This window comes from Pogona vitticeps, chromosome 2 (genome assembly GCF_051106095.1).
Source record: "Pogona vitticeps strain Pit_001003342236 chromosome 2, PviZW2.1, whole genome shotgun sequence".
Taxonomy (NCBI): Eukaryota; Metazoa; Chordata; class Lepidosauria; order Squamata; family Agamidae; genus Pogona; species Pogona vitticeps.
This window is the reverse complement of record NC_135784.1, coordinates 87150924-87163400: the sequence shown is the minus strand read 5'-3', so window position 1 is coordinate 87163400 and position 12477 is coordinate 87150924. Positions and strand designations below refer to the sequence as shown.

The 12477-nt window shown below is 42.5% G+C and overlaps 2 protein-coding genes across 4 annotated transcripts in view; one reads left to right on the top strand and one right to left on the bottom strand.

Moving 5' to 3' along the window:
• The window catches only part of SIMC1 (SUMO interacting motifs containing 1), a 36802-nt gene extending 36104 nt beyond the window's left edge, over window positions 1–698 (top strand). For both annotated transcript variants that reach the window (XM_020791516.3, XM_072989961.2), the window contains exon 10: window positions 242–698. In XM_020791516.3, coding sequence (XP_020647175.3) covers window positions 242–462 — 221 coding nt within the window. In that variant the 3' untranslated portion in view covers window positions 463–698. The remainder of the gene's footprint in view (window positions 1–241) is intronic.
• A 206-nt stretch (window positions 699–904) lies between these two features.
• KIAA1191 (KIAA1191 ortholog) lies at window positions 905–12325 on the bottom strand. 2 transcript variants are annotated; one of them, XM_020791148.3, is made up of 9 exons: window positions 12185–12325; window positions 9445–9540; window positions 9113–9196; window positions 7804–7994; window positions 6391–6517; window positions 4570–4694; window positions 3661–3767; window positions 3356–3501; window positions 905–2504 (listed from the first exon to the last, which is right to left on the bottom strand). In XM_020791148.3, exons 3-9 carry the CDS (start codon window positions 9138–9140, stop codon window positions 2296–2298), a joined length of 933 nt encoding a protein of 310 aa, XP_020646807.3. In that variant the 5' UTR covers window positions 9141–9196; window positions 9445–9540; window positions 12185–12325; the 3' UTR covers window positions 905–2295. The 2 variants fall into 2 exon arrangements, with proteins under 2 accessions (XP_020646807.3, XP_072846070.2); XM_072989969.2 differs by lacking the exons at window positions 9113–9196; window positions 9445–9540 and having other exon boundaries at window positions 12185–12293.
• Between the last annotated feature and the right edge of the window lie 152 nt (window positions 12326–12477).

Genomic DNA, 12477 nt, shown 5'->3' with positions numbered 1-12477 from the left:
AGATAAACTAGGCAAGTATATCTTAATCACAACTTCCCTGGCTTCTGAAAAATTTCCAGTTGCCTGACTTTCCAAAAAGTGATAACCCTGTACTGTATTCCAGTAACTTGACTTCAGTTTTCCAGAGGACATTTATGAACAAAACCTGTAACATCCTAACTGCAAAGTAAACACAGCCCTTACAGTTAAAACCGATTCCCTTCGTCATTCAACAATCGTTCTCCATTTCTTCATTTTGTAGGGCACTTACGAATCTCTATTCGTGACCGGATTCCTTTAATTTCAAAGGCTGTTAAACCCAAGCTACAGCGAGAAGATTATATTGAAGAATATGATATCAGGTGCAAAGTTCAAAGCTTCCAGAAACACGTCTCTAAAATCTTGGGGCAGCCAATTCCCTCACCCATCCTGGAAAAGATCGAGCTACTCCAAGTATTGTTCCTCACTGCTATGAATATCTAAGAGGACTACTGATGAGCTAAAAAGATAGACCTCTTCCAAACAGAAAAAGCTAAGCAATGACTCTTTGAATAGAATTCTTAAACTGAACATAAAATCCCTATCTCTGCATTCCAGTCATGCTTTGTACTAGCAGTTGAACATGTTAATTTTAGACCCAATGGTTACATTTGTTGGTCTATACTTGTTTCCATGTGAGTTTTATATAGCTTTTGTAATAAATTATTTTACCAGCTGGAGAGTGGAATAAGGTGACAGATTTTGTATTTACAAGGACACTTGAAATTAGCTTCTCCTGTGCACATTAATTAAAAAGTCAAATCTTAGTCAACACAATAGGTGAAGGCTTAAGTAAACGGATGGAGTACTGTAACCTTAGCAATGAGCAGACCGAGATCATGGTACTGCAATGAATGCTGTACTGCTACAATAATGGCAACGTAACTCATTCACAAGGTGTGTTTATTCTGTGGAAGCGTTAGGCAGAGACATGACCACAAAATATCACAAAATAAATTAAAACATTACCCAAACAGTTGCATCTTACTACACAAAAGCAGTGATGACATGACTAAAAGCCTGGATTAGAGTGCAGTCAAAACAATGCACATAAAGATGCTATTTTGAAAAGGGAGCAAGAGAGAAGGCTGGGTGAGGCAAGGCTACCTCACCATCCATGATTTATAGAAAGAGTATGTGGGTGCAAATAGGACACAGGCCCTCTTTAGGGCATTAAAAATTAGTGGGAAGTCATTTTAAACATGCCATTCAACAATGACAAAAGCTTCTATGTAAGAGATGCTCTAAAGCTGCAATCTCATTACTGTAATGTAAAGCCAACCTGTGGCTTAAAAGTTTGTATCAAGGAAAAAAATGAACATCTCCCACTTTTCTCCAAGTACATAACAGATACACAGAGTCTTCAACAGCTGGTAGAAATTTGTGAAAACACCTTACATAATTTGTTATTAATAATCTTCACATCTAAGTTGAGCAGTTGTTGGACTATCTGTACACTCTAACACTTCACACAGATCCGTCTGTCCTCTGGTGAAGCATAAATAGAAACGAGCATGGCCTCTTTCTCAATAACCATTTTACATCCTTTTCCTGAGAAGTGCATTAGGAATTCCCAAAACATCACTGGCCAAATACCATTGCCATGATCTCCCTCCCACTTTTTAAGGCAGAGTTCTGCCAATCTGGAAAAAAAGCTGCTTGCTCATCCTACTTTGGTTGCAGCCTTAACATAGGGCAAACCGCTTGATGGGAAAAACAAAAGATCACAAACCAATATGTTTCATGTCACAGGCCTTGAAAGCGGGTCTTTTCTTTTTTCATGTTCAAATATTAAGACATGGATCTCTTCAAAGTGGAAATAGACAAGCAGTGATTTGTGCAGCAGGTTAATGAAGTCTTCAAGAAAAAGGCTCTTGATAGACCTTTATACCAGTCAATCCTAGGTTCCCTAGAAAGTTCTCAAAAGGGAACATCACATACTGTAATTCGATGAACTGATATGAATCTATGTAAGAACAGTAGCTCAGATATTCAAGCCAATAAAGCCAGTTTTTCCTTTGAACACAAAAGCACAGAATGCAAGAACCTGACTGGCAGAATGGTATAATTTTGTGCTGTCCAGAAGAAACTTGGGGGGGGGGGGGCGGAGAGAGATCAATCAGCTGAAAAAATCTCCCAGACAGTGTTTCATCAGCCAGTATATTTTGGTGCTAGAAGACATACCTTCCTGTCAAGTGAGCTTGAATGGAATGGGGGGAAAGCCTAATAGCACTTAGTTTGCTATCAAATATTACTGCCCTTTAATCAGAAGTGTCCCTAGAATCCTGTGGGAGCAAGCACATTCAGGTCACGGGGTTTGAGACTGTGAGAACGTGGAGACCGCCTCTTTTCCTCCATAGCTGGAATGTCCATCTTGGGGGGCTTAAAAGTTGCAGAATCCTCTGTCATCCTAGTGGCCTGGGCACGCATTAATTCCATTGGGGTTGGTTTCTGGGCACCCTTGTAGGCTTGGATGGTGAAACCACCTGAGGAAAGAAAAGTGTGCAATGGAAATAAGCAAAAGGAAATAGAAGCAAACCACCATGCCTATCTTTAGCTCACACAACTGGCATTTTAACAAGGTCTAAACACTATTATCAGTCATGCCCTATCACAGTTTTGTTTGTCATGAAAAAATGTTTCAGTGTATTCCTACATTATATGTGCAAGTTACTACTAACACTGCAAGGAAAGGATGTTGCATTTGTACTTCATCTAGTGTAGCTTTGTGCTGAGTAGGATTTCATTTTCACTACAAGATGCACCAACATTTCTGAAAATATTAGAACAACAATCCAGCTAGTTTAAGAGAGTCCATCCACTCTACATTTTCAGAACACCACTAAACAAGCATAACATCTACATTAATCAGGAAAGAATGGTACAAACATTTCTTGCTACATTAAGTTGCACAGGAAGGAAAAAATACTAATATTTATTAGTAGTGATGCCAATTACAGAAATGAAAGTACATATCCTTACTGCTACAAATGCACAATCAGATATAGTGAAAGGCTATTATTATGAGCCCAACCAAATGTTCATTTTCTGACTGATTTTTGAAAGGAACATTCAGGGCTTCCAGAAGGATGCAAACACATATTACAAAAGGCCATCTGATGCATGTGTTCCCTTCTGCAGGTCCAGTTCAATTCTCAACTGCAGCCACAGTTGTACTGTTTTTTTATTTTCACTTCAACACTTCCTATAGTCTTGTGTCTTGCTGTCTTTAGCCTTTCAAGCCAAAGGTGAACTTGTTTGCTATTCTCATCCTCTGTAAAATAGGTGACTGCATATAGCTGAATGATAAATATGTTGCTTCAATGCATGCTTATACCTGTGTCTGTAGCAGATCTCTGAAGAGTTCTGGGTCCAAAGAGGCTCCATTTTTCAGATGGTATTTTCTCACCATCTCCACTGGAATCCATGGCCGCAAAATCGGGACCAGTAATGGAACTGGAGGTTCCCTGACTAAACCAGCCCCTGCCATGAAAAAAACAGAAAATTTAATATCATCAAAGACACAGTATGGAAGAGTTGAACAGAGTCCTCATGTGAAAACATCATGCGCAAAGGAAACTGGGATTCCAACTCCTTAAGCACAATTCTAAGTCCCCTTCTCTTTCTTCTTGGGGAATGTACCTGTATGTGTGCTTGGGAGAAGAATGTGGAGTGTTGCTTGGAGTAGACTGGGTAGAAGACGCCTGTTTCTCTTCCTTTGCCATCTCTCCACTTTGCATCTTCAGATTCTGTTAAAAGGAGCAGAGGTGTGCTACTAGGAGTTTTCTAATCTAGCAAGCAAACAGTCAAAATTAGTTGCATTTATTACATTAATAAGGCATAACAGAAGCATTTTCTGACCCGTTAAAGACTTCCTTACAACATGACACAAAGACAGAGATGTGGGGCTCTAGGCCCATTCCCCAATGTCATCTGGCCTCTCCCAGTGCCCATTTCCACTTTCTCAACCAAGAGCCGTAAGCAGTCCTTTCTGCCCCTCACTGTCTACTGGACACCAAGAGACATAAGAAGGAAATCCCATTATCTCTGATCAGTGATTAGAACTAATAAGGCTTCTCCCTACCTCACTCACGTTCCCAATTAGGAAGGTAAATGAGACAGGATGAAATCTTACAGTTATTACCAGTAACTGACTGAAAGTAACGGTGACTGACATTCCCTGCATATCACTCTCCATCCTAGCTGCAAGGGTTAGCATTACACAGAGGAAGGTACTCCACTCCAGGAATGGGACTTTACAATCAGGCCCATAGATTCCACCAGACCCTCTACAGACTGGACTGGGGGAGGGGAGTATGAAGTTATTGTTCCATAATTTAGACAGTCGACTTCATTGCTAGCACCTGATCCAGCATCAATTCAAAATGTGTTCAGCATACGATCAATAACATTGTGAAATATCAGAAGAAGCCAATTATGTGTCAATGACATCCATCTGCAAACATTCCATCCCTCCACATAGCACAGTCCCTGACCACCTCTACCAACTAAAGTAACTAACTGAAGTCCAGTGGGGCTCAAACACCTTACATGGAGTGACTCAGCCACGCGATGGTATTTTGTCTCCTCTGCTGTGAGGCCCTTGTGGGGAGTGTATCCGGCATCTCGCAGCCCTGCCTGCTGTTCAAAGCGCTGAATGCTCTCCTGAGTTTGTTCTAGAACGGACAACATGACACATTCACACATGCCACAAAACACTACTGCCTGCCACAGATTTTCAAGAGAATGTCATACAGCATTTACCATTGGGGAGGGAAATAAAAGATTATGTTTTGAGAGTTTTTGAAACCATCTGCACCACCTATAGTAAAGAGCCAGAGCAATAACATCTTACTCTGAAATACTCTGGTGATGGAAGTTTTAGCTGGTGGAAACAACAGGACTTGATTACAAGAGAAGATCAAGACAATTTAGGACAATGTCCCTTGGCTGAGGTTTGTTCTATAAGAGATACTATTCTTTTAGAATCCAAAGCCAGATGTTCTAAACTAGGCATGGTCAATTTATGGCTGTCCAGATGTTGCCAGGCTGCAGCTCTCCTTTGTCATAGCCAATGACAAGGATTTGGAACTGCACTCCCAACACCTGGACAACCAGTTATCCACCGCTTTTTAAAACCTTTATGGAAACACCTTTTGTCATGTACCAAAAACTGTCCAGTTTAAGTCCATATGTACAAAAACAAAATCATGGCCAAGGGAGAACGTGCCACCTGTATGAAGAAGATCCTGAGCATATTCTAATGGAAAAAAACAACACAGTTGTCTTCCCAACTTTTGCAATATAGATCAAAACATTGTCCCTTTTCCTCTGTGGTTCTTTTCAACTGAATAATGCATTAGTAGCCACCATCTTAAGAGAAAAGGACTGCCTTGCTGGCCTGTCAAATCATTAGTCCAATACTGTCAGGACTGAAAGGCTTTCCTGGGTTTCAGGCTGAACTGTCACATGGAGAACCTTAAGATTCTTCGTGTGCAAAACAGATGCCCTATCACTGAAATATCTTAAAATGCTGCACCTGTTAAGACTGCCATTCCAGACGTCTGTTCTAGAAGTACTTTCCACAACAGCCATCCAAAACAATAAGCCATCACACATCCAGCATGGCAGAAAAAAACTTACATTAATGCTGATTCATGCACTGTAGGTTAGCTTGACTTCCAGAAAGTGTACTCTTAAGCTGCCTATTGAGCTTCTCAGTATAATTTACTATCAACTCACTTCATTATCTTTCCCAAAAAGATTTAATAGCTACTAATACACATAAAGACCAACCATTTTTCTTTCACAACCATTCATGGTGAGACAACATTTACCAGACAAATGGAATGCATTACCCAAGCTAACAAGTAAGAGCCGGCAGTACAGGCCCATTAACACTGCCACACAATGAGTAATTAAGTGGTGTAGAAATCATGAGGAACTATCAATGTTTCTTCTACTAGCTCACAAACTAAGATTTAGATATAAAAGAGGATAAGAATCTGAAATAAATTTCTATTTTGTTATAGTATTTTGCTTAGGACTTTAAACGTTCTGTCTCCTTCCATTAGAATACTGGTGGGCAACATGTGGACTTGCAGATGTTGGCTGAATGCAAATCCCATCATCCCCACCACTGGCTATGCTGGATGGGCCAAATGGAAGCTGCAGTTCAATGACATCTGCTGGACGACAAATTGCCCATTCCCACCTTAAAACACTTAATCTGCTTTTAGTCCTTTTGAACAGATGCAACTGGATTGCATAGTTCAGAGTACAGTAGTAACCAATATAATAAGGGAAACTAGTTTCTAGTGCAAAATTTCATGGCCAGATTAGCTAGCCTATTCAATGAATAGAAGCTCTTACTTGTAATGAGAGAATTCATGATGATGTGGGTGGCCTTGGCCTTCACCACTGGAACCTTGTTCACAGACTCAGTGGAAGATGAGGGAATTATGGCAGATGGATGCATGCTAATCTCCCCTTCCTCAACCTGTACAGAGGAAGTCAGGTGCAGTTTGAGGACAAAGATGCAAAATTATCCCAGGAGAATTTCACAAATTTTTCCTGATCCTCAAGGGGCTGAATCTGAAAATGAAAACTACACCTGTAGGAACAGACTCAACATGCTGCTCTTGGTGTTCTTCTACTCTACCTCATATTTTTAAAAAATTGTATAGTATTTCAAAAGCACGGATTTTGCAGCCAGTAAATATAAATAGTCTTAAAAGGTGAGCATGTGCCACTACAGATCACTTTTATTTTCACAGAAAAAGAAATTAAACAGGTCCTCAAAAACAAACAAGCAAACGAAGTTCCTATCCACTGAACTCATTGTCTGCTTGAACAATAAATTCAAAAATCAGAATGTTCACAATTAATTCCCTGCCACAGCTACTCAACCCTTGCAAATATATACAGTATTTAGAAAGCACCTCAGCTAGAATCCTGTTTGCTTACACAATTGCCTAAGCATTTCTACTCCTCCAGGAGGCTCTCCTTTATGTGTGCAGTCAGGCACTGATTACAAAAATCAGCCATACAACCAGCTGTTGCATAGGAGCATGCTGTCAGCAAGAACCCTGCACAGTTTCTCTTATGCATGCATAAAGATTTTGGGCCCCTGTTTTAAAACTCGGTAACTTAAATATTTAGTTTTATTTGAATTGTGTAAGGCAACTGTATTGCATGTCTCTGAATAGCAGACTTCCAGTTTTTCCCACATATGTCTATTTTTCCTATATTCTATCTAAATATATTTAAACAATAACAGATGTTAAAACATTAGTATTTACAGAATGACTAAGTGGAATCAAGAACAAAACTAAATAGAGTGCTTCTACAGTTTTAACATTTAACATTTCCAAAACAAAGTTCAGAATACACTGTTGTAAGGCGAAACTATTCTTTTCAGCCTTTGAAAGGAAGCATTTCAACAAAATGTGATTCTTTTCTATCCCTTCCATCAAAGTTACTCTATCTAGGGATCTTAGTGCTTTTCAATTGTGGCATTTCTATTCAGTGTCAAGAGACACTTCACCAGGTGAGACCAGTTAATGCCATTCCTGCTGTTCTTTTTCTTGTCTTAAAGATGTGTTTCTCTCTCAAGAATTCCAGCTGCAAATAAAGCATCCACAGCATCAACATATGGTCCCTCCAATGTACTCCAGTGAAGTAGTTGGTTTACATCGACTATCACTCTGTCCTCACTGGAACACCATAACCAAAATTTTCCAAAAAACTTGTGCCACTGATGGACTCATTCTACAGACTTCATACCTTAGAAAGTTGCTCATATTTTCGTTCTGGAATGACTGGCTCTTTCCAGAGGATGCTGGAGCACATGTTTGAAGGAGGAGGAGTCATTGGTGCTGTATCCTCCAGAGCATCATCATAACTGAATGCCCGACGGCTCATTGCAATTGGCTGGGACATCTTTCCTAAAAGGCTTCCAGAGCCATGCTCAATAGCTAAGAACAAAGATGGACATTTCAAAGTGGATGGGGCTGCTTGGAGCTTTACTTTATAAGTAGTAAACATTGAACTAGTCTTTTTGTTAAGAAGTTCTTCTGGGGAAAGTAATGTAGTTCTTACAAATGTTTTGATCATGACCAACTCATTCTTAACAAATCAAGGGAAATAAATCACAACAATTCTAAAAATATATAATACTACAAACATCCTGTATACCTGGAAATATTTTTTAAAAATTGTATAGCATTTCAAAAGCACGGATTTTGCAGCCAGTAAATATAAATAGTTTTAAAAGGTGAGCATGTGCAACTATAGATCACTTTTATTTTCACAGAAAAATTAAACAGGTCCTCAAAAACAAACAAGCAAATTCTATAATACTGGAATTGAGAGATTATTCACTGCTAAGAGAGATCTGTGTTGTCTATGACACTTCCCCCAGTCAGTCAATGACCCTTTCTCTTCATATATTCATGTGAAGTGACATACCAGCTATCCAATTTCAATAAATGCACTTAGAAGCAAGGTAAAATAGGACATGGCAGTATGCACTTTAACATAATGAAATACGTAATCCCATAGGCAGCCTGAAAACACCTTTGAGGAACAGAAGGTCAGATTCAAAGAACTTCTCTCACAAGAGCACAAGCTCATTTTAGTAGATTAGTCAGGATCATCCAGACACAGCAGCTACTGATCATTAGTATCCCCAATTAAAAAAGAAGAAAAATGACAGCTGCTACCACAAATAACTAGTTCTCCAAGGCAGAGGCTTTTCTGGAACAAAATATTACTAGTGGGAGCACCAGATCTCTGGGTGCAAGCTTAATACAGATGGACCCTCATAAGAACCCCAAAATTAGAAAATCTGAATTAGGGAACTACAGATTATTTTCTGAGCAGAGGTATCCATGTTGATCTGTTGCAACAAAGCAATAAAGTCTTCTGCCACCTAAAAGATTAACAAGTTTTGTCTGGCATAAGCTTTCATGGACGGAAGTCCACAGATCATGATGCAAGGCACTGCAAGGTTCCTTGCTGCTTTTTATCAACAGCTTGTTGTATACCACACTTCACCAAAGAATTCACATTGTACTTGAAAATTTAATTTTACCAGGAACATCTCCTTGTCTTGAAGTCATGACTGCAACGTCAGATGTCTCACTTATATGAAAATCCAGAATTGGACTGATGTTACCTAATAAAAACAGAGGGCACATTGATCTGCAGAATTTACACTAGAACAAAGGAGCCTCATCTACAATAAAATCAAGCATATTCTAAGACATCTCAACATGCGTAATTTTCATAGAATGGAAGATGACTAACAATCGCCTTGAAGACTTAAATAAAAATCAATTAAATGCTGTTATAACCTAACTCATCAGAAATCAATCGAAATATCATTCTAATGATTTTTATAGGAGCAAAGCAGAAACGTCTTACCACAAGGTGTGATGAGAGAAAGATGTCAAAGAAGGACCATTCGGCTGCTGAGGCTGAAACTAGCAAACCATCCCCGCGAAGTTCCATGCAGACAAACTGACAAGAATTCAGAAGAAAATCTTTACTAAACCAAGGCAGAAAAGACAATCTTTACCTACACCAGAAATGAACATATGTTTTAACCAGTATCACCAACTATTCTAAGAGTCATTTCATCTATTTAAATACAAACTCTGACCAAAATACACAAAAAGAAGGCAAAAGAAATAGCATAACTTGCAGCAATAAATTGCCACTAATGAACGAGTCCCCACTTGGATTCCTGGTCACACACCATTATCACACAATGAAGACTCCTATATTAATTAGCCCTTCAAATTAAACCATTTCCTTTCTGCTAGCATAACTAGGCAAGAGAAAGAGGAATTTGGCCTCCAAAGGAGAAAACAGTATGCAACCCATGTGGAAATTCTGTAATACATGAAGTTGTCTTGACTAGGTGAAAGGGCTATTGTATCACAGAAGCCTGAACTCAGATAAATTAAAAGGTGTTTGTGAAAACACATCATACATGTTAGCATGTTAGTGACAACAACCCAGGATCAGAGGATGCTGCCTACACCTATTACCATTTGAGGAATCTACAAAACTGCAATCAGGGCCTGCTATACTGAAATAAGTTTTATGTTCTTCAGCGGAAGTTAAGGCTATCAGTTCCAGCGATTTGCTTTTAAACCATAACAGGTTAAGTTGGGTAATTCACCACAAACCAATAAAGTTTTCCTCTAGAATTCAGATGCTACATTTATCAATGTCAGTAAGATAAAAGTAACATGCCATAGCAAAATTAACTCTTCATTTCTTTCTATCCATCACTATTGTCGCACAGCGATGGGTACTTTATACAGCTTCTCAAAATACGCTAACTGCCTAACTAGTTACCAATATCCGACTTGTTACATCAGCATCTTGACCAATTTATACAGAAAGATAAAACATAAAGAGATTGTTAATGCCACTTCAGAAGGCACTGCGGAATAGGTATGGCAGGATAAGAAGGGCCTTTAAGATTGTGAGACAGGTGGTGAGCGGGTTTGCCCTCTTGCTGGAGTGTGATCCCTTCCCCTTATTGCCGAGATAGAGTTTGCCCGCCTCATCTCCCAAGAGAACAGAGCAGCAAGGGACAGATACACAGGAAATAAAAGGAGAAACACAAAAGTTAACTACTGAAGGAACGCAGGGAAAATGGTGGGAATAGAGCAGAAGAAGAGAGTGGAGATAAGAGGCAGGAACAACAGATATCAAGAGGGAAGAACAGTTACCACCAGGTTGGGAGTGGGACTGGAGGGAGGAACCCTGGATTGGAGCATGAGAAAGGCTGAGGGTCCCAAAGGAGGAGGCGGACTATAGAAAAAGGAGAGAAATTCCCCTGAGACCCTCTTATTGGGGAGAAGCAGAAGCCAGAGAGTGGAGGAGAAAGCTAAGAGAAGAAAAAGAGAGAGTAGAGAGAGAAAAGAAGGAGAGGCTGGAATGGAAGATGAACAAAATGAGGGTGAAGGAGGACCCTGGAAGACACACACACACACCCGTTGGATGTTCTGTGTGGGTGGATGGCCCAGACGACAACATATCTATATATTGGCCAGGTCCGTGGAACTCGGGTGAAGGGAACCGGTTCCTAGACGAAGAATGGAAGCCCCTGGCTGACCGGTCGTCAGAAGAAGGAAAACGCTGGAATAATTTTGTTGACACCAGTTATTTGTTGAACACACCAATAAACATCACACCTGTGTCTAAATTTACAAAAATCTGATTTATTTGAACGAAGAAAGGAGCCTGAAAGCTGAACCCTCAACAAAGACGCCCAGCCAGAGGGCTTTGCCCAAACTTCTTGAAATCCTCTGGAGCACGGAGCACACCACCGGGGTCCCGTGGGGGCCTAATTTCACCGCCAACGCTGGCGCCCCGGCCCTGGCAGGACAGAACAGCCCCACATGGTCCTCCGCCAGGGGCCAGGCAGGCGGGCCGGCCGGCCCGGAACTGCTCCACAGCAAGGGGCTGCCGCCGCCTCCTCCACCTCCTCCAACGGCGGTCCCTCGAGCCCCTGACTATACCGAGAGGCGGCCAACTGTTCCCGGCCTCTTGCAAACTCTCCTCACAAGCTCCAAGGCGCCGCGACTGCCGGGAAAATGAAAGCCGTGCTTGCTTGTTGATGCCGAGGCATCCCCGAGGTTTCCACAGACCCTCCGACCCCTTTCTGGAAGAGGGGGCAAGCGGCGGCGGCGGGGGGGGGGCGCAGCGAAAGGCACAAACACGGCGACAGCCAAAGGGGAGCAGGAGGAGGCGGCGGAGGGAGAGGCCGCCGGGTGAGAAAACCGCCACCCCACCCGCGCCATGAGCCCCGCCGCCGCCATCCGAGGCCGGCATTCAGACGGGGCCCCGTCCACGGCATCCTTTAACCAGCTGTGCTGGCTTTGAAAACGGTCGCCTAGGAACCCCCGCGAGGAGGAGGAGGAGGAGGAGGGTTCGGGGCCCCCTCCGCCCCCCCCCGGAAACGAAACCGGTTTTCCCTTCGGAGTCAGCCCGAGTCCCCCACCACCAACGCGCCCCAGGAGGCGGCCAAGCGGGCCTCGGTGGTCCGCCGGTGTCCTCCGGCTACCAGCCAACGCCGCCCTTCCTGCTCCGCCGTCAACAACGCCCAGCGGCGGCCCTGGCGAGGCTGCCGGCCTTTCCGGGTTACCTGTCTTGGGCCGCCTGCAGCCCCGACGCGGGTTCCCCCCCGAGGACTAACAGGCCCGCCCGGGCCGCGAATCGGAGGGAAGGAGGAGGCGAAGGAAGCCCGCCGCGAGGAGCCGCGGCCCACAAAGCTCCGCAGCGGCCATGGCGCAACACTGGAAGCCGGGAAGAAGAAAACAACCCAGGCCGGCCCGAGATCGCTGGACCAGCGGCGCCGATGAAAAGGTTCCGGCAGGGGGAGCTGTAGAAATCAACGGCTAGTCTCGCGAGAGTTCGGAGGGCGGCGCCTGAGGTGGG